Source organism: Drechmeria coniospora, chromosome 01 (genome assembly GCF_001625195.1).
Source record: "Drechmeria coniospora strain ARSEF 6962 chromosome 01, whole genome shotgun sequence".
Classification (NCBI taxonomy): domain Eukaryota; kingdom Fungi; phylum Ascomycota; class Sordariomycetes; order Hypocreales; family Ophiocordycipitaceae; genus Drechmeria; species Drechmeria coniospora.
Window position 1 is genome coordinate 3,233,100 of NC_054389.1, and position 22,248 is coordinate 3,255,347.

At 29.3% G+C, this 22,248-nt stretch overlaps 1 protein-coding gene across 1 annotated transcript; it reads right to left on the reverse strand.

Annotated features, from left to right (window-relative positions):
• Nucleotides 1-7,011: 7,011 nt before the first annotated feature.
• On the reverse strand, nucleotides 7,012-9,573 carry DCS_00791 (uncharacterized protein; the record flags this gene model as incomplete). Its single annotated transcript, XM_040798126.1, has 1 exon — nucleotides 7,012-9,573. The coding sequence occupies one exon, from the start codon at nucleotides 9,571-9,573 to the stop codon at nucleotides 7,012-7,014; it is 2,562 nt and encodes an 853-aa protein (XP_040659009.1).
• Between the last annotated feature and the right edge of the window lie 12,675 nt (nucleotides 9,574-22,248).

Consider the following 22,248-nt stretch of genomic DNA (forward strand, 5'->3'; position numbering starts at 1 on the left):
TAGTAATTTAGGAGTTTTTTTACTTAAATTATAATAAATTAGGAATTAAACTAACTTAATAAGTTTTAAATATTTCTATACTCTTTTATTAATATAAAATAACTCTTATTAACTTTATACTACCTTTAAATAGATAGGGGTACTAAAAGGATAAATTAAGAAATTTAAATTACCCTATAGATCCTAATCTTATTTAAGTAATTTAACTAACCGGCCTACCTAGCTACTTATTAGCTTACCCTAAATAATAGGAAGTCTTTAGTTACTAAAGTTAGCCTAAATAAGCTATTATTAAGCTATAAAATTAAAATAATACCTAGGGTAAAGGATAACTAGGTAAGTATAATAATACTAAAAGGAAGGGGTATTACTTTCTTATAATACTTAAGGAAAAAAATAAAAATTATATAAGTAGCTATTAATTTTATATAATAATACTTATATAAGTTAGTAATAGCTTTAGGTTACTTAGTAGAAAAGTTTTAGGTAAGTAATAAAGTTTAACTTAGCCTTAAATATATTAAAACTAATAAGCTATATAAAAAGCTAAACTAAATAGCTTTTAAGTTTATAGTACTAATAGTACTAATACTACTTATAGTAATACTAAATATCCCTTAGGGCTTATATCCTACCTTTTATATAAACCTTATTAAAAGCATAATAAATAATCCCTTATTTAATTAGGTAGTATAAGATTTAAAGCTAGGCCTACTATTAGTCTAAGATAAGGATAGTACCTTATAAGAGAAATACTAAGTTAAATATATTTTAGTAATAAGGGGGGCCTAAGGCTAAAGGGAATAATATAATACTCTTATAAAATAACTAAATTATAAATAACTAACCTAAGAACTAATAAAGGCCTTAGTATAAATAAAAGCCCTAAAGGAATTTATATAATAATAGGGAGATCCCTATATAAATAGTAAAGTATAAGTAAGTTATAAATTTAAAATATAAAATTTTAAATATACTAAAGGAAAAACCTAACTCTAAAGTAGTCCTAATAAGGGCCTAACCTAATATTACTATAAATATATACTAACTATACTACTTAGACTTATTAGTTTTTATATCCTTCTTACTTTTATCTTTTTTAGTATTCTTTTTAGGGAGGGTCTTAAAACTATTTATTATAGTACTTAAGTAGGGGTAGGATATAACTAAAGGAGGTAAGGGTAGGAATATAAAATAAAAGTACTAGGTAATATAAGTAATATAGGGGGTAAAGGCAATAGGGTAATATAATAAAAATATACTATTTATATAAAATAAATATAACTTACTATTATTATAAGTAATATAGGAAGTAAAGGGGGTAAAATAATATAATAAAGGGGAACTATTTATATAAGACTTATATAACTTATAGATATTATAGTATATTTTAGCTAAAGTAGCTACTAACTTAATACTAATACCCTCTTATACCTACTAATAGTAGGTAAGACTATATATATTACTTTAGATACCTATTAGGACTTAGGCTATACCCTAAGTAAATATACTAAGGTATATACTTAATATAGTACTAAAATAACTATTAGCTTAAGTTAGGGTTAAGGTATTAGTAGTAAGGATAAGAGTATAGTTTAAGTTATTATTATTAGTAATAGTAGAGGGGAAAATAATACTTAGTATAAGGGTAAAGGTATAAGTAGGGTATATAAGGGTAGGCTTTATTTTAGCTAAAGCTAGGGTATAGGCCTAAACTTAGCCTAGGGCTAAAAATTTAAGCAAAAGGATAGTATAAGTATTTAATATAATTATAACCTTAGGGTAGGCCTTAACTAAAATATAAATATTATACTAAATATAAGTATAAAGATTATATAAAGTATAATATAGCTAAGGGTAAATAGTAAATAAATATAATACCTAAATATATTTAGTATATATATATATATATATATAGTAACTAGTACTATAGCTTAGTATATAATTATTATAGCTATTAATAAATAAGGTAATTAATATAAGAAAGGTATATTTTATATACTTCCTCTAAAGGTATAAACTCCTTATTAAAGGAGTTACCCTCTATTAAGTATTTACCTAAGGTATAATAGTAATCCGACTTATTAGTATAGTAGCTATAATAAGGGCCTAAACTATATTTAGGGGGGGGGGGAAGTACTTATAGCAGTAGATATAATAATAGTAGTAGTAGTAATAAAAAGGTAAATAAATCCTTTATAAAGGAGGAGTAATAATAATAAGAGTAGAATTAATAATTCTTATTATTACTAGCTTATTAGTTAATAGCCTAAAGGATATATAGAATAACCCTAATAATAAAGTAATAACCTACCTTATAGGAAAGGAATAATAAGAATAAAGGAGTAAGTATAGTAAAAGGTAGTAAAAAAGTTAATAATAAATTATATAGTAAGAAGCTAAAAAAATAAGTAAGTATAATAATTAAAGGAAAGAGAAATAATAAAGTATAATAGGAAGAAAACGGAAAAAGCAATATAAAGGGAGTAATAAGGGGGAAAAGTAAAGTAATACTAAGCGCCTTAGGTACCTAAAGAATACCTAAGGAATACTTAAGGAGGGAATAAAATAAGGTAGAGTTAGTTACTTTAAGTAATTAGTAAACTCTAAATAGGAGAGGAGATAATACAAAAAGAAGGCTATATATACTAAGTACTTAATAAATACCTAAAAAAAATTTTTTTTTAGGGGAAGCTATAAATTAGGAAAACTAATCTAAGGAAGAGTAGTTTAGCTATAGCTATAGCTAGACTTTACTTCAAACGGGTAGAGTAAGACGGTATATTATAGTATTAGGCTTAGCCTAATATAGGAGAATAAAAGGAACTAAAGGACCTACTAGGAGGAATACATATAACTAGAAGCCCTAATTGTTAAGTAGTTTTCCCTTCTTTAAGTCTTTTAATAAATATTATTAAGAGTCCTAGAGCAGTCGCCTAGTAACTCTATAACATTACCTACTAATAGTACTATTATATATTAGGACCTACCTAATTATAACTAGTAGTTACTTATTAGTAGTACTACTACTAGCCTACTTAACTATTATATTACTTTTACTATACTATTATAATTAAACCCTAATACTAATTAATCTTATTAGTTATATTTAACTAGTAGTATGACTTAATTAAAGTATTTAGAGCTATATTAAATATAAGTAGATTATTTAGAAATATATTATATATAATTAAATTAAATTCTAATATATATATATTATATTAAATAAGGTACTACTTCTTAGGTATAAAATAGTCCTACCTTTTCTATACTCTTAGATAGTAAGGTATATATAAGCTCTATATAAACTTTATATAAGTAAGTATAAGAAGTATAATAGTCTTTCTTTTTAAATTGTATTTTAGTATTACTATTTAACTTATTTAAATTTATATTTCCTACTTAATTACTAATTAGTATACTTCTTACTATTACTAAAAGCCTTAATTAATATTTATTTTAAATAGTCTATATAACTATACTTTTACTATATACTCTTTCTATTTTAATTCTTTATTCTAAGAGGTATTTCCCCTTTTTAGTTTTAAAAAGTACTCTACCTTTTATATAAACTTAATAAAGTAGGCTATAATAGATCTATTACCTATTTAAGCCTTAATAAATACTAAATTAGGATTACTTTTAGTAAAGGATAAGGATAAAGTACTATAAGATAAGTATATTATAAAGGAAACCCTAGCTATAAAGAATATATAAAGGTAAGGTAAGTACTATAATATTTTAGTTAAATAAACTAAATATATTTAACCTATATAGGAATTACTAAAAATCCTATAGGAGACTAAAGTACTAATAGACTATAAATATAAATAAAGTAATATACTTATATATAATAAACTAGTCTCCTTATAGTAATAGTATTAGTATAGCTTATATTTACTTAGTTTAAAAGGGGTATAAATAACTCCTTTACCTTAAATTATAACTTCTTAAGATAAAGGACCTAAACCGGCCCTAATAAATTCCTAGCCCTAATTAGGGCGCTATAAGTAAAACGAAAATTTAATACTATAGTATATAAGTATTAGGCCCTTAACAGCTAGGGGGGGGTAGTAGTTTACTTAAGTTATCCTTAACTAAGGATAAAAAGTAAAGGAATTAAGTTAGTACTAAAAGGCTATTTATAAATAAGATATAATAGGTATAAGTTGTTATAATATTAGGCTTTGCCTAATAGAGCTATGTCCTAGGACAGAGTTATATACTACTGTACGTAACTTGTATCCTATGACTAAGCAGGCATTAGAGTATAAGTACTCTAATGCCTAGTACCTTGAGTTAGTATTCCGTAGATTTCTTAACAACTATTTCCAACCACTAGATACTGGTAGTACTAGAAACTCCATAACATAAGTACTACTAAGGGTAGTAAAGGGTAAAATAGTAGTAAAGTAAAATAGACTAAAGTAATTAATAGTAGTATAATAATAAAAGAAGGGGAACTAAAATTACTAATAAAAAGGGTAAGGTAAATAATGTATATTTATCTTATAAGTATAATAGGTAGTAATTAGCTCCTTATAGATTATAGCTATAAGGCTAAACTACTACTACTATATTAATTTAAAGCTATTAAGGTAAGCGTCCTATATACCCTAATAGTTATATAAGCCTTATATATTATTAGTAAAACTATATACTAATATCTATGGCTATTACTACTATATACTACTACTATATAATAGTATTATAGCCTATAAGGTTAGTACTAAGGTACTTATAGGGTTACTAAAAGTTAATAGTAATACTATAATAAAGGCGCTATAAGTAGTACTACTAATAGGGGTAAGGGGAGTAGTAGGAATAATATTAGCAAAAGTCGTTCTTATAGTATTATAAAGCTTATACTAAAAATTACTAAGCTAATAAAATAAGGTACAAAGGTAAATATAATAGCTAAGCAATTTATTTATCTTAATATAGGTAGATAAAATAATATAGTTACCTTTAGTAGTAATAAGAATAAGCTTATAAATAATATAATAAAAGTATAAATATAGTATTAATAAGTATAGAATTTAGTAATACTTATATTAGGCTAAAGTATAAGTTATATAACTATTACTACTACTATATGTATAGTAGGTAGGATAAATATAGACTAAATACTTAATATAGGGTAAGTATATTTAGGTCTTAGTAGTAGGAATATTATACTTTTTATTAAAAGAGTACCCTTAAATAGTAAAGCTACCTATTAACTAAATAACTAATAACTTACCAAAAGTATAGTTATATTTAGGGCTATTATTATTATCAAGGGGGGTTAGGAGTATTAAAGGTAGTAAATATAATAGTATAATATTAAAAATTAAAAGATAATTTACTAATATAAGTAGGTAGTAATAAATAACAATAGGAACCCTAGTATAGTATATATAGTAAAAAGGGCAAAAGTATATAAGAGAGTAGGAAATTATAATAATAGTATTAAGAGAAGTAGTAATTATAATAAAAAAAGCAAGAAAATATAACTTACTTATAATAAATATAAAAGAAATATAAAGGGGTAGTATAATAGGGCTATAATAGAACCTTAACTATAAAAGTATTAATATATATACCTAGTAACTACTTGTAAATAGGAAACGGGTAATAACTTCTTATTTAATTCGATAAAAAAAATTAATTAAGGTAAGTTTATTATACATACATACTATATTACTATAAGGTACCGCTACGGACGTATAGTACTAGTAGGACTACTAAAGGAATCTGGGAGGAGGGGAATATATTATAATATTAGGCTTTACCTAATAGAGCTACGTCCTACAATAGAGTTATATACTATTATATATAACTTATACCCTATAATTAAGTAGGCATTAGAGTATAAGTACTTTAATACCTTATACAGTTAGAGTTCTATAGATTGCTTAATAACTATTTCCAACTACTAAATATTAGTAGTACTAGTAACTCTATAACAGTATATAAACTAAAAGCCCTAACCGGTAAGTAGTTTTTCCTTTAAGTCCTTTAATAAATATTATTAAGAGTCCTAAAGCAATTACCTAGTAACTCTATAATAGTAAGAATAGTATATCCTTAGTACTATATATTATATATAGTATCTTATCTATAACTAAGCGTACTTTTCTTTTAAGCTATTTAATTCTTTGCCTTTATAGCTGCCTAGCTATTAGGACAGACTCTTTAGTTCTCCTCCCACTTATTCTTCCTCTACTTAACTAAGATAGTCCTTATAGAAAAAGAAAGTATACCCTAAAAGCTAGAATAATTATATAAGGCATAGAGCTAGGACAGCTTGGTATAGGTTAAACTCGAGTCTTAAATATATACTTGTATTTAGATAAGGCGTACTTAGTTACCCAAATGTCTTGGGTCTCTACTACCGTTACAAAATCACAACCCTAGTCATTACTAGTACTGGGTACCTGGGTCGATCTCTATTGTTTTCAAGAGCTAATTGCGCGGAGACAGGGCTTATAAATCTTATTAGTCGCACTACACTGCACGACAAAGAATGGGCGCGACAATAAGTGTGGACTCAGCAGATCTTACATATTTGGACAGACAGTAACTTTTCCGCCCCGACAACATCATGACTAGCATGGTAGTAGAGGTAGATTCGAAAATTTTCGAAACTATCTAACATATAGATGTAACTCCCAGCTTGAAGGAAACACGGACCCCCATTTCCAAACCTGGCTAAAGCAAGCCTGTGCTGCTATAGGTACAATCCACTACCTAGGTTGGCCAGGTGAGTCCAACTAGTCGTAGTCTGCCATTCGTCGGTTCGAACTAACACTCTGAAATCGGCTTTCAAATACATCTCACTGCAGCCGAATCGACCGGCCACAAACATTGCCCATCCATTATATTTTGTAGATTAGCTCTCCATCTGTGAACCTGATCACACAATTAGTCGGATGAACGCAAGCCAGCCTCACGTTCTCTGTCTCCTGCAGCAAGAGGGTGCCGACAAGGCGACTGAACGACGAGGGTGAATGTGGACCGGATGTGAGCTTACATTATGTGATTCACCTTTTCCAATTCCCGGAGTGCCTTGACGGTCTCTGCTCTGTCAAATTTGTCGCCTTCATGGGATGAAATTTTACTGTTGACGGCAGCCATCACTGCTGCTAAGCTTGCGGAGTCGTCGTCAAATAAACTTGTGCTGAGAAGTTGTCCCAGCGCTGTTCTGAAAGAGGCGAGTCTCCGAGAACTGATGGGGGGCTCATCCTCGATAGCAAGATTGGCTGCTGAACTACTGATGTCTTCTTCCATCGCAGTCTGGTCCTGGGATGGTAACGCCAGCTGAGATGCAGGCATGGATGAGGCAAAAGATGTTTGTGATTGCGTGGGACTCATCATTGATCGAGAACTCTGGCCGGACCGGCGTGGAATTCTACTTCCAGTCTCGCCATCGGGTGAAATGTGGATCTCGCTGTCCGCATTATTTCTCCCCATGTGGCTTGCCTCGGATGCTTCAGCAGTTGCGTGAGAAGTTCTCGTATGAGAGCGAGTCGTGATGCGGATCGATGGCCGCGTTGAAGTTGTATTGCCGCGGTATGTGATGTCGGCCACAGTCTGCTCGTCGGTGCCGTCATTGTTATCGTCAGGGCTCTCGTCACCAGAGGACCCGGATTCGACTGCATGTGTCCTTCTACGCTTTTTGCGAGATTCATCTTCAACAACTTCCTTGAATAGCGCGAAGCGTAAAATTGCCTCTGCAGCAGCAGCGTCTTGTTCCTCGACTCTATTTGAGAGCCGAGCTTTGGCATGGGCAGTTGCAAGTCGGATGATGGTTTCCAATGTACGAACAGTAAGGGGGCTGGTTCGTCTTTGATTTCCCTCCATTTCATCGTTGCGAAGGCCGACATAAATCTCGGCAACGCGGTCCGAGGCATCCTGTGTTAAGATTGGTTTGATTCGCGTCTTGGCATACTGTATGTACTTTTTCATAAACGGCATGCTTAGGATCTCGGGTTTCTTCTTGGAAGTTCGACCAGAGCTGGAGGGGACACCAGCATGGAGCATTGCATCGTACTTTTCGAAAATTTCAGTTTGTCCCTGGGTACTGGCCTGACTGTCGGCGGACTCGCGAAACAGCTGTGAAGTCTGCTCGCGTACGGGGTGGCCCTCCTCCAAGCCGGCCTGACGATATCGGTGCATGCGCAGCACGTGCGTTGAGACTTGCCGATCCCTCGTGTCTTCGATATCATCGGTGACCACAAAGAGGAGATCAAATCGGGACAATAGTGAGTCTGGAAGCGCAATATTCCTGTGTGGGTCTTTGTGCGGATCGTATTGTCCGAATATCGGATTTGCGGCGGCAATAACAGAGCACCGAGCATTGAGTGACGTGTGAATGCCCGCTTTGGCAATCGTCACAGTTTGTTGCTCCATGACCTCGTGAATGGCAACTCGATCGACATCGGACATTTTGTCAAACTCGTCAATGCATACGACGCCACGATCAGCCATCACCATGGCACCTGCCTCGAGCCTCCTTTCTCCGGTTTCCTTGTCGGACGTAACGGCAGCCGTCAAGCCGACGCCAGACGACCCACGGCCCGTCGTAGCGATCGCCAGAGGGGCGGTGTTGAGAACAAACCGTAGCAATTGCGATTTAGCTGTCGAAGGGTCTCCCACCATCAGAATGTTAATATCGCCTCTCAAATGAGTGCCATTCTCCAAATTCTTCTCCATGCCGCCAAGTAGCATGAGGAGCACGGCTTTTTTAATGTATTCGTGGCCGTAGATACTGGGCGCAAGCGATTGCGACAGTAACTCCAGCAGGTTCCTCTTCTTGGCTATCTTGTTGATGTTTCGAATGTCAGTGTCTGTTATCGGTGCGGTTGCAATGCCGCCGCCAGATTTGGATGATAAAAGCACAACATTATTCGCCAATATGATTGTCTTGAAGAGGGCGCTGTTGTGGCTGGTGTTGCGGTTGCCCAGTGTGCGGAAAATACCAACCAACTGAACCCTATCACCTGGTTTGACGCTATCAACGAGATCATCGTCAAGAATGACATCGACACCGCGGGGAAGTTGGCCAGCGGGGGCTCTCTCGGGCATTTCTTGTACGGAAATTGTCTGATTGTCTCGGTACGTGCAAAAGCCGTACTCCGTGGTTAACGGGTTACCGTCGTCGTCTTCTCTGGGATATACGCTGGATGTGGTAACTCCATTTGTCATAGTCTGGTCTTGGTACTCCCGGAAGTGGAATTTGTCTTTTGCTTCATTGTAATGAACGCTCCGCACAACTTTCGGCCTGATCAAAGAGCATCGGGTGACAATTCCCTCAATGGAAACCATGTGGTTGAGGTGCTGGGATGAAAGAGAGCGAGGGCTACAGGCATGAAGACCAAAACTACCAGTCCAGGCACAGTAGTAGATGGTGTCACGAGCGGTTTGGTCGGGTCGAGCCTGGGGTATTGTCTCAACGATTTTTTTCAGTGCGTGATTGAAGGCCAATGTATAGTCGAACGGCTGTTGCAGGATGCCCTCGGCAAGGTCTTTATTGTGGTCGCGTACATGATTCATGCTAACACTCAACCGTCGCTGGTTTTTCTGAAGCATCAAGACTATGTCTGATCTATAGCTTCGAGAATGAGTATCACCTATGAGACAGGCTGTTAGAGACGAGGCGAAGTTGGGACAGCCTAGGATTCAATTCTTTTGCATACTGGGGTCTAAAAATTCCTCCGCCTGGCGTACGCGATCACGAACGCCCTCATCTTGCAGCATGAAAGAATCCATGATTGAGCGTTGTCCGTTTGTGTATTTGATAGATTGATTGCAAAAGTGCAATATCACCAAGCGAGCTCAACACCAGCCTGACACCTGATGTAATATGATAACTAGTCAGTCTTTCGGCAATTGATTTATGGTCGATAATGGCGAGGCTCGCAGAAGAAGGATAAGAGAAAATACTGTAATAAGTGTGTGTTACCGAAGTGAATGAGCGAGCAAGACTTGGTGACGCGAACGACACACGTCCGCGGTCGCATTGAGACCATTTACGCGCAAAGTGATACAAACCAACCATGGAGAAGATGGCATTAGGTTAATTGTGCAATGCCCCACCCAAAAGTGGAACCCACCGCCACACTAGGCGCACTACTGGAATTGTAACACATATGGGGAGGTGTGCCCATATGGACAATAGACCAGTTAACCGTTCGACCAAATGGCCAAACTGTCAAAAGATCCGCCAGTATCCGCACTTAGTGCGGGCACTGCACCTCACATTCGCTTATAAGGCCTATACGCTTATAGTGCGCCTTATAGGAATAGGCACTTTAAAATAGCTTCGGATTTAACTGGACTTTATACTACAAAGACTGCCCTTTCTATTGTAGACCTACGGATAGATAATATAATACTCCTTTACTTTGCTTTTTTTATTGCTTTTACAGTATTAATAAATGCCCTTTTGCTGCTATATAGAAATTTCTTATTTATAGCTAAAACTTTTCTTAAACTTAAGCAATATTATTAGTTACTTTTTAACTCTACTATTCAATAGCCCAATCTAATTAAAATAAATCTACTAGTCTTAAGGACTATATTTTTCAATATATAGTATACTTAATAAGCTCTTTATACCTTCTTTATTTATTAAAGTCTTTTACTTATATTAAATATATAGCTATAGTTAAGGAATCCTAAGTAAAATAATTATAATTATAGTTAAATTTATTATTAAGAGACTTGTTTTTAATATTTATTATATCTTTTAGTTATACAGTAACCTTACTAACTTACTATAGGATAGTTAATACTAAGAAATAATAAGAATTAAGTAAAAGGTATAAAGTAAAAAAATAAGTCTTTAGTACTTAGATTATACTAATTGAATAATTCGTTAAGAATATAAAGAATAAATAAGCTTAAAAGTAATTGCATAAAGTAATTATAAAAGATATATAACGTATAGTTACTATAGAGTTACTAGGTAATTGCTCTAGGACTCTTAATAATATTTATTAAAAGACTTAAAGAAGGGAAAACTATTAAAATACTAGTATTTATACTAGTAAGTCTTAAAAATAAAAGGGGATATATATACCTCTTGGAATAAAGGAGTAAAATAGAAAGGGTGCGTAGTAAAAGTTTAGTTATACGAACTATCCAAAATGGATATTAATTAAGGCTATTGGTAACAGTAGGAAGTATACTAATTAGTAACTAGGTAAGAAATACAGATTTAAATAAGTTAAATAGTAGTACTAAGGGATAATTTAAAAAGAAAGACTATTATATTTCTTGTACTTACTTATACGTATATATATATATATTTATAGTATATATATCTTATATACTTGTTCTTTTTCCTAACTATTTAAGAGTATAGGAAAGGGAGGACTATTTTATACCTAAGAGGTAGTACCTTAATTAGTATAATATATATATATATTGGAATTCTATTTAATTCTATCTAATATATCTCCGAACAATTTACTTATATTTAATATAGCTCTAAATACTTTAGTTAAGTTATACTGTAAGTTGTATAGTTAGTATATGTAATTAATAGACTTACTTTAGTATTAGTATTCGATTGCAATAGTATAGTAGTAGTACTACTATAGTTAAGCTTACTAGTAGTAGTACTACTAGTAAGTAACTGCTAGTTGTAGTTCGGTAGGTCCTACTGTATAATAGTAGTACTATTAGCGGGTAACTACTAGTAGTAGTTGGGAGTATATTAATTAACGGCCCGATTAATAATCTTACTTAGTTAACTAAGTACTACTTATACGTAACGCGTAATAGTAGTAAATTAGTTAGATAGTAGTACTGCTATTAGTAATACTAAGTCTAAGTAAGGAGAATTTATATATTAAGTATAATTCGTTAACTCAATATACTACTTATATATATAGTATAGTAGTAGTATATTAGTAAGTAGTAGTACTACTATTAGGTATTATAAGTAGTAATATATATAGGATAGTATTCTCTTTAGGTAGTCTTATTAATATAAATACTAGTTATTTTAAATACTCCCTCTATTTAGCTAGTAAGAGTACTACTAAATAGGAATTCTTTAAAGACTTAGTAGGCTAAGGTATTATTAGAAGAGATTAGTAGTAAGGGCCTTAGTAAGACTATTAGTAGGTATTAACTTAGTATTAAGATAGCTATTAAGGAGTTATTAGGTAGCTACTCTAGGACTCTTTATAATATTTATTAAAAGACTTAAAGGAGGGAAAACTACTTAGTAACTAGGGCTTTTAGTTATATATATACTTCTTAGTAGGTTCCTTAGTTCCCTTTGTTTTTATATATTAGGCTAAGCCTAATACTATAATATACTATTTTACTTTATTTATTTAAAGTAAAGTCTATCTATTGCTATAGCTAAACTACTCTTCCTTAGGCTAGCCTTCTTATTATTATAGCTCCCCCTAAAAATTATTTCTTAATTAGTTAGGTATTTACTAAACGTATAGTATATATAGCTCCCTCCTTACTTTATTCTTTTCCTAGGGGCTTATTAGTTACTTAGGGTAATTTGCTTTACTTTACTTTAGCCCCTCCTTAAGTATTTACTAAATACCTAAGGTATTTTACCTTACTTTACTTCTCCTTTTTACTAATCCCTTTATATTAACTTTTCTGTTCTCTTTTTATTTTATTTTAATATTCCTTTTTCCTTTAACTATTATACCTATTTATTTTTTAGCTTATTATTATATAATTTTATTATTAACTTTTTTATTACCTCTTACTATACCTTTTTTCTATTATTATTATTCCTTTCCTATAAAGTAAATTACTACTTCCTTATTATAGCTATTTTATATATTTCTTAGGTAGTTAGCTAATAGACTAATATTAATAGGAACTATTAATTTTTCTCTTATTATTATTATTTCTCCCTTATAGAGGGCTATTTACTTTTCTATTACTATTATTATTATTATATTTACTACTATAGGTACCCCCTTCCCTTCCCCCTAAATATAGTTTGGGCCCTTATTATAGCTATTATATTAATAAGTTAGACTACTATTATACCTTAGGTAAATACTTAGTAGAAGGTAACTCTTTTAATAAGGAGTTTATACCTTTAGAGGAGGTATATAGAATATACCTTTCTTATATTAATTACCTTATTACTAGTAGCTATAATAATTATATATTTAGCTATAGTACTAGTTACTATATATATATATATATATATATACTAAATATATTTAGGTACTATATTTATTTACTGTATACCCTTAGCTATATTGTACTTTATATAACCTTTATACTTATACTTAGTATAATATTTATATTTTAGTTAAGGCCTACCTTACGGTTAGATTTATACTAGGTGCTTATATTATTCTTTTGCTTAAGTTTCTAGCCTTAGGCTAAGTTTAGGCCTATACCTTAGTTTTAGTTAAGATAGAGCCTGCCCCTATATACCCTACTTATACTCTTACCCTTATACTAAGTATTATTTTTCCCCCTATTACTACTAATAATAATAATAATCCAAACTATACCCTTATCCTTACTATTAATACCTTAACCCTAACTTAAGTAGGTAGCCGTTTTAGTACTATATTAAGTATATAGTTTAGTATATTTACCTAAAGTATAGCTTAGGCCCTAATAGGTATTTAAAGTAATATATATAGCCTTACCTACTATTAGTAGGTATAGGAAGGTATTAGTATTAAGTTAATAGCTATTTTAGCTAAAATATATTATAATATCTATAAGTTATATAAGTCTTATATAAATAGTTCCCCCTTATTATATTATTTTACTCTTTTTACTCTTTATATTACTTATAATACTAATTAGTTATATTTATTTTAAATAAATACTATATTTTTATTATACTATCCTATTACTTTTACCCTATATATTACTTAAGTTACTTAGTACTTTTATTTTATACTTTTACCCCTACCTTTTTTAATTATATCTTACTCCTACTTAAGTACTATAATAAATAGTTTTAAGACCCTCCTTAAGGAAAATACTAAAAAGAATAAAAGTAAGAAAAATATAAAAACTAATAAGTTTAAGTAGTATAATTAGTATATATTTATAGTAGTATTAAGTTAGGTCCTTATTAGGGCTACTTTAGGGTTATTTTTTTCCTTTAGTATATTTAAAATTTTATATTTTATTTTATAGCTTACTTATACTTTACTATTTATATAGGGATTTCCCTATTACTATATAAATTCCTTTAGGGCTTTTATTTATACTAAGGCCTCTATTAGTTCCTAGGTTAATTATTTATAACCTAGTTATTTTATAAGGGTATTATATTATTCCCTTTAGCTTTAGGCCCCCCTTATTATTAGAATATATTTAACTTAGTATTCCTTTTATAAAGTATTGTTCTTATCTTAAACTAATAGTAGGCCTAGCTTTAAATCCTATATTACTTAACTAAGTAAGGGGTTATTTATTACTTTTTTAATAAGATCTATATAAAAAGTAAGATATAAGCCTTAAGGAATATTTAATATTACTATAAGTAGTATTAGTACTACTAGTACTATAAACTTAAAAGCTATTTAGTTTAGCTTTCTATATAGCTTATTAGTTTTAATATATTTAAGGCTAAGCTAGATCTTATTACCTACCTAGAACTTTTTTACTAATTAACCTAAAGCTACTACTAACTTATATAAGTATTATTATATAAAGGTAATAGCTATTTATATAATTTTTATTCTTTCCCTTAGGTATTATAAGAAAGTAATAGCCCTCCCTTTTAGTATTATTATACTTATTTAGTTATCCTTTACTTTAGGTATTATACTAATTTTATAACTTAATAATAGCTTATTTAGGCTAACTCCTATAACTAAAGACTTTCTATTATTTAGGGTAAGCTAGTAGGTAATTAAGTAGGCTAATTAATTAAATTACTTAAATAAAATTAGGATCTATAAGGTAGTTTAAAACTTTTAATTTACTCTTTTAGTATTTCTATTTATTTAGGGGTAATATAAAGTTAATAAGAGTTATTTTATACTAATAAGAAAGTATAAGAATATCTAGAACTTATTAAGTTAGTTTAATTCCTAATTTATTATAATTTAAGTAGGAAAACCCTTAAATTATTACTAATAGATCTTAAACCGTTCTATATAAGCCTTTATACTTATTATAGTTATTGCTCTTAGTTAAATAAATTTAAAAAAATAGTTTATAATAATTATTAAGAATTAAGAGTCCTTATTATTCTATATTAGTAGGTTAGTTATAAAGTTAATTAATATTTACTTTTAATAATAGTTTAGTAAGGAGATTAGTTATAGGAGTCTTTATCTCTATAAATAGCTCTTATAGCTTTAGTAGTAATAGTAATTCTAAATATACTATACTATATCTTATAATATATTATTTTAGTAAAAGGTTTACTAAAGTACTTAAAATATTTTATTTTAACTAAAGTAGCCTAATATAAGTAATTTATATACCTATTATATTATTATATTATTAGTAGTTCCTAAGCTAGTAATTATAGGTATCCCTTATAGTATATTATACTATAGGTACTAATAGTATAATTAGTTATTTAATTTTTTATTTTTACTTTTACTAGGAATTTCTATATATCTATTATAACTACTTATTATTAAGCTTTATATATTATATTATTTTATAATACTTAATCCTATAATTCCTATAAATAGGGTTTTAAAAAGAATAATTAATTAATTAATATATCCTATAAAAATAGTATTTTCCTTTTTACTTATTTCTATATTACTATTATAGTATTAGGCTTAACTTAATATAGGAGAATAGAAGGAACTAAGGGACCTACTAGGAGGAATATATATAACTAAAAGCCCTAGTTACTAAGTAGTTTTCTTATCCTTTAAGTCTTTTAATAAATATTATTAAGAGTCCTAAAGTAACTGCCTAATAACTTTATAATATTTAAAAGACTTTACTTATACTAGTTAGGAGGAAGGAAAAGCCTAACTATTATAAGTTAAAATAGATAAGGGGAAGCCTAAAGAAATTAACTTTTAGTAAGTTATAGAGGACTTTATAGCAAAAGTCTATATAAAGTTTAGCTAAATATATACCTAAATAGAAACATACTTTATATAAATCTTAGCTCTACAGAAAAATAAGCAGTAATAAGTATAATAGGACCTAGGGTACTTATCGGCCTAGCTAATAGATACTTTAACAATTAACCCCTAGTAGGAACGGACTAAGGATAAGTCGGGTATATTATAGGCCCGTATTAAATATAAACTAATCCTAGTCGGGGACCTATATAATAGCAATAAGGGTACCTTTATAGCCTAAAAGTTCTATATAGACTATAAGCTTTAGGTAGATAGGAACTTTATTAGGTCCGCCTAGAACTAATAGATCTTCGTTTAGTAAAACCTTTTAGCTAAAGTCCAGCAATAAATTATAATATACTTTAAGGAAGGCTCCCGTATTGGTTATAACCTATTCTAATTTTTAATATACCTTAAATCGGCTTATAGTAATCCCTACTGCTAGTAACTAGTAGTTATCAAACTAAAGGATATTAGGCAAGGGACGTTAAAGTTATTCCTAGTATTCCTTATATACTTTAAAGAAAAGCTTATACTAGTAGGAGGAATATATTAGCTTAATAAGGTAAAACTTATAAAGCTCTATATTAGGCTAACTAAAAGAATAAGGGACTATATCCTTTAGCAAGGGACTATAATAAATAACTATAATAAGGTAGTTTATATATATAAATAAATTATATTTAAAATAAAATTATAATATATAGAGGATAAAATTAAGAACTAAGGTAAGCCTAACTAAGGGATAGCTAGAGTAACCCCCTAACCTAATAAGAATAGTAATACCCTAATATTAAGGGTTAATACAGTAGGCTCTAGGGCTATAGCTAGGCCTAAAGCAGCTATAACTAAACTAATAATAAAAATAAACTAAGGCTAAGGTAAGCCTTAATAGTAGGTAAAATAAGTTATATAGGAAGAAAAAAATAAGTATAAGGCAACCAATATATATATTTACTATAGGGAGGGAGGCTACTATATTTAATAATACCTATAATAAGCTATAATCCTATATACCCTAGGGATAAGTATTTAAGCTACTTAAGGAGAAGAATATATTTATAAGGAATTAAAGATTAAGGAAAAAAAGGAAAATAAAATACCTTTAAGCTAAGTCTTATATAAAGGTATAAAGGGTTTATAGGTAAGTAAACTATAAGGAACTAAGGAAATTAAGAAACTAAGTTTAAAAAAATTATACTAAGAATAAATAAACTACCCTTTCTTATTATTATACTTATAAATTCTATAAGATTCCTTAATATTTAAATTAATAGTAGCTATAACTACTATAGGGTTATTAGTAAAATGATAGCCTAATACCTATAACTTAAGCTTATCCCTTTTCTAATAAAAAGGCTACTTTAAATAGCTATTATTATATCTTAGCGGAATATAAGTAATACCCTTACTTACCCTATAATAACTAATATAGTCCGTACAATAATTAATATAAATAGCTAGGAGAGCCTAGTACTCCTATACATTATCCTAAGCCTAAGTTAAAACGCTATATTAGGTCTACTATAAATAGAATACTAATAGGTTACTCTAAATATAATAGCAATAGCCTTACTTACTCTTCCAATAGCCCTTTAGGACTATACTAATCTCTTTAATAAGGAATAAGCCTTAGGCCTACTATTATACTAAGGCTCCTAGGACTACTATATCTAACTATAATAAAACAATAAGGGAGAAATACTATAGTTACCCTAGGGCCTACTATATAATTTACTATAAGACTAACTACTTAAAGTCTATAAATAGATTATAGACCTACTAAATAAGGGATAAATATAAGTAAGTTTATTAATAGTAGTAGTACTAATACTACTTATTAAGAAAGAAAATAAAGAATAAAGGCTATATATAAACTATTAGGCCCTAAATAAAATTATATAATAGGATTACTACTTACTCCTATTAGTTAAAGAAATACTATACTTACTTTTAGGAGTATACTAGTTTACTAAACTAAACGTATAAGTAGTATTCTATAAGTTATATATAGCGCTAGGAGATAAACTGCTTATAGTATTCTATATATAATTTAGTCTATTTAAATAATTAATTTACCCTTTTGGTTTAGCTAAAGTACTAGCTTTATTCTAAAGATATATTAATAGGGTATTATAGGATAAATTAAAGGAGTAGGTTATAGCCTATCTAAATAATATCCTAATCTATACCTCCGGATTAAAGGCCGACTACCTTACTAAGGTTAGGGAAATCCTTAAGCAGCTTTAGGCAGTCGGTTTATATCTAAATCTTAATAAGTATATATTTATAATAACAAAAGTAAAATACCTTAGGTTTATTATTTAAGTAGGCATTAAGGTTAGGCCTAACCTAATAAAAATTACTATAATTTAAGAATAGTAACTACCTACTAAGGTAAGAGGGATTAAGAGCTTCCTAAGTTTTATAAACTTTTACTATAAATTTATTTCTAATTTTATAAACCTTATAGAACTACTTATAGCCCTTATAGGGAGGGGTATACTATTTTACTAAGGACTTAAAGAAAATATAGCCTTTTAATCCCTTAAGTATACCTTTTCGTTATACTTAATCTTAATATAATAGGACCTAAATAGAAAGACTTTTATTAAGACTAATTACTTAGGTAAGGTATTAAGTAAATACCTCTTGCAAATTAATAGTAAGGGGGTCCTATAACTAATAGCCTATTATTTAGCTAAACTTATACTAATAGAAAGGAATTATATAATCTATAATAAGGAACTCTTAGTAGTTATTAGCTATCTTAAGGTATAGTTAATAAACCTATAAGGCGTTATAGAACTATTTATTATTCTAACGGACTATAAGAACCTTAAATACTTTACTAAACTATAGGAGATATTAGAATAATAGGTATAGTAGGCAAAAGTCCTTATAAACTTTAATTACTTACTATAGTATAGATAAAGCTTATAAGTATAATAGCTAAATATACTCTTATATTAGGAATAAAATAAGAAAAATACACTACGCCTAAAATAAATACTTTAGTTAGTATTAATCTCTATACTATAGGAGGTACTTAAAGGCCAACCTATATAAGAAGGTCCTAATACCTAAAATACCTAGGATATAGTAATTATAAATATAGAAATAAATCGGGTAAATATAAGGATAAACCGGGCCCAGGCTGGCTATAAAGTACTAAGCGCCTAAGATATAATAGCTATAAATATAAGGGTAGATTAAGCCTATCTAAAGATAAAAAGGGAATAAAGAGCTATTAATATATTCTAACTACTCCTAGTAGTATAGGAATAAATAGAAAAGGAAATACTATTTTTATAAAATATACTAACTAACTAACTGCTTTTCCTAAAACCCTACCTATAGGAATTATAAAACTAAGTATTACAAAATAATATAATATATAAAGCCTAATAATAAGTAGTTACAATAGGTATATAGAAATTCTTAGTAAAAGTAAAGATAAAAGAATAAATAGCTAATTATATTATTAATACCTATAGCGTAATATACTATAGGGGATACCTATAGTTATTAGCCTAAGAACTACTAATAATATAAATAATATAATAGGTATATAAATTACTTATATTAGGCTACTTAAGTTAAAACGGAATATTTTAAGTACTTTAGCGGGACTTTTACTAAAATAATATATTACAAAATATAGTATAATATATTTAGAATTACTACTACTACTAAAGCTATAAGAGCTATCTATAGAAATAGGAACTCCTATAATTAATCCCCCTACTAGATTATTATTAAAAGTAAATATTAATTAACTTTATAACTAACCTACTAATATAGAACAATAAGGACCCAGACCTATTAGTAGTAATTTAAGGGTTTTCCTACCTAAATTATAATAGATTAAGGATTAAACTAACTTAGTAAGTTCTAGATATTCCTATACTCCCTTATTAGTACGGAATAACTCTTATTAATATTATACTACCCCTAGACAAATAGGGGTACTAAGAGGGTAAATTAAGAAATTTAAGCTACCCTATAGATTTTAATTTTATTTAAGCAATTTAACTAACCGGCCTACCTAACTGCCTACTAACTTACTTTAAATAATAAGGAGTCTTTAGTTATAGGAGTTAGCCTAAATAAGCTATTATTAGGCTATAAAATTAGTATAATACTTAGGGTAAAGAATAACTAGGTAAATATAATAATACTAAAAGGAAGAGCTATTACTTTTATATAATACCTAAGGGAAGGAATAAAAATTATATAAATAGCTATTACCTTTATATAATAATACTTATATAAGTTAGTAGTAGCTTTAAGTTACTTAATAGAAAAGTTCTAAGTAGGTAATAAGGTTTAGCTTAACCTTAAATATATTAAAACTAATAGGCTATATAAGAAGCTAAACTAAGTAGTTTTTAAGTTTATAGTACTAGTAGTACTAATACTACTTATAGTAATACTAAATATTCCTTAGGGCTTATACCCTACTTTCTATATAAACCTTATCGAAAGGGTAATAAATAACCCCTTACCTAATTAAGTAGTATAGGATTTAAAGCTAGGCCTACTATTAGTCTAAGATAAAAACAATACTTTATAAAAGGAATACTAAGTTAAATATATTCTTATAATAAGGGGGGCCTAAGGCTAAAGGGGATAATATAATACCCTTATAAAATAGCTAAGTTATAAATAACTAACTTAAGAACTAATAGAGGCTTTAGTATAAATAGAAGCCCTAAAGGAATTTATATAGTAATAGGGAGATCCCTATATAAATAGTAAAGTATAGGTAAGCTATAAAATAAAATATAAAATTTTAACTATACTAAAGGAAAAAACTAATCCTAAAGTACCCTTAATAAGGGCCTAACCTAATACTACTATTATAGATATATACTAACTATACTATATAGACTTATTAGTCTTTATATCCTTTTTACTCTTATTCTCCTTAGTATTTTCCTTAGGGAGGGTTTTAAAATTATCCGTTATAATACTTAAGTAAGGGTAAAACGTTATTAAGGGGGGTAAAGGTAGGGGTATAAAATAAAGGTATTAAGTAACTTAAGTAATATAAGGGGTAAAGGCAATAGGGTAATATAATAAAGTTATATTATCTATACGGAATAGGTATAACCTACTACTATTATAGGTAATACGAAAAGTAAAGGGGGTAGGATAGTACAATAAAGGGGAACTATCTATATAAGACTTATATAACTTATAGATATTATAGTATATTTTAGCTAAGGTAGCTACTAACTTAGTACTAATACCCTCCTATACTTACTAATAGTAGGTAAAACTATATACGTTACTTTAAATACCTATTAGGGCTCGGGCTATACCCTAAGTAAATACGCTAAGCTATACGCTTAATACGCTACTAAAACGACTACTAGCCTAAGTTAGGGTTAAAGCATTAGCAGTAAGGATAAAAGTATAGTTTAGGTTATTATTATTAATAGTAATAGGGAGGGAAACAATACTTAGTATAAGGGTAAGGGTATAAGCAAGGTATATAGGGGTAGGCTTTATTTTAGCTAGGGCTAGGGTATAAGCCTAAACCTAGCCTAAGGCTAGAAATTTAGGCAAAAGAATAGTATAAGTACCTAGTATAGTTCTAACCTTAAGGCGGGCCTTAACTAAAATATAAACATTACGCTAGGTATAAGTATAAAGGTTATATAAAGCGCAATATAGCTAAGGGTATATAGTAAATAAATATAGTACTTAAATGTATTTAATATATATATATATATATATATAGTAACTAATACTATAGCTTAGTATATAATTGTTATAGCCGTTAGTAATAAGGTAATTAACATAAGGAATATATATTTTATATACTTCCTCTAAAGGTATAAACTCCTTATTAAAGGAATTACCCTCTACTAAGTATTTACCTAAGGTATAGTAATAGTCCGACTTATTAGTATAATAGCCGTAATATAGGCCTAAACTATATCCAAAGAGGGGGGGGGAAGTACCTATAGCAATAGATATAATAGTAATAATAATAGTAACGAAAAGGTAAATAAGTCCTCTATAAGGGAGGAGTAATAGTAATAAGAGTAGGATTAATAGTTCCTATTATTATTAGTTTATTAACTAATAGCCTAAAGAATATATAGAATAACCCTAATAAGAAAGTAATAACCTACCTTATAAGGAAGGAATAATAATAATAAAGAAATAAGTATAATAGGAGGTAGTA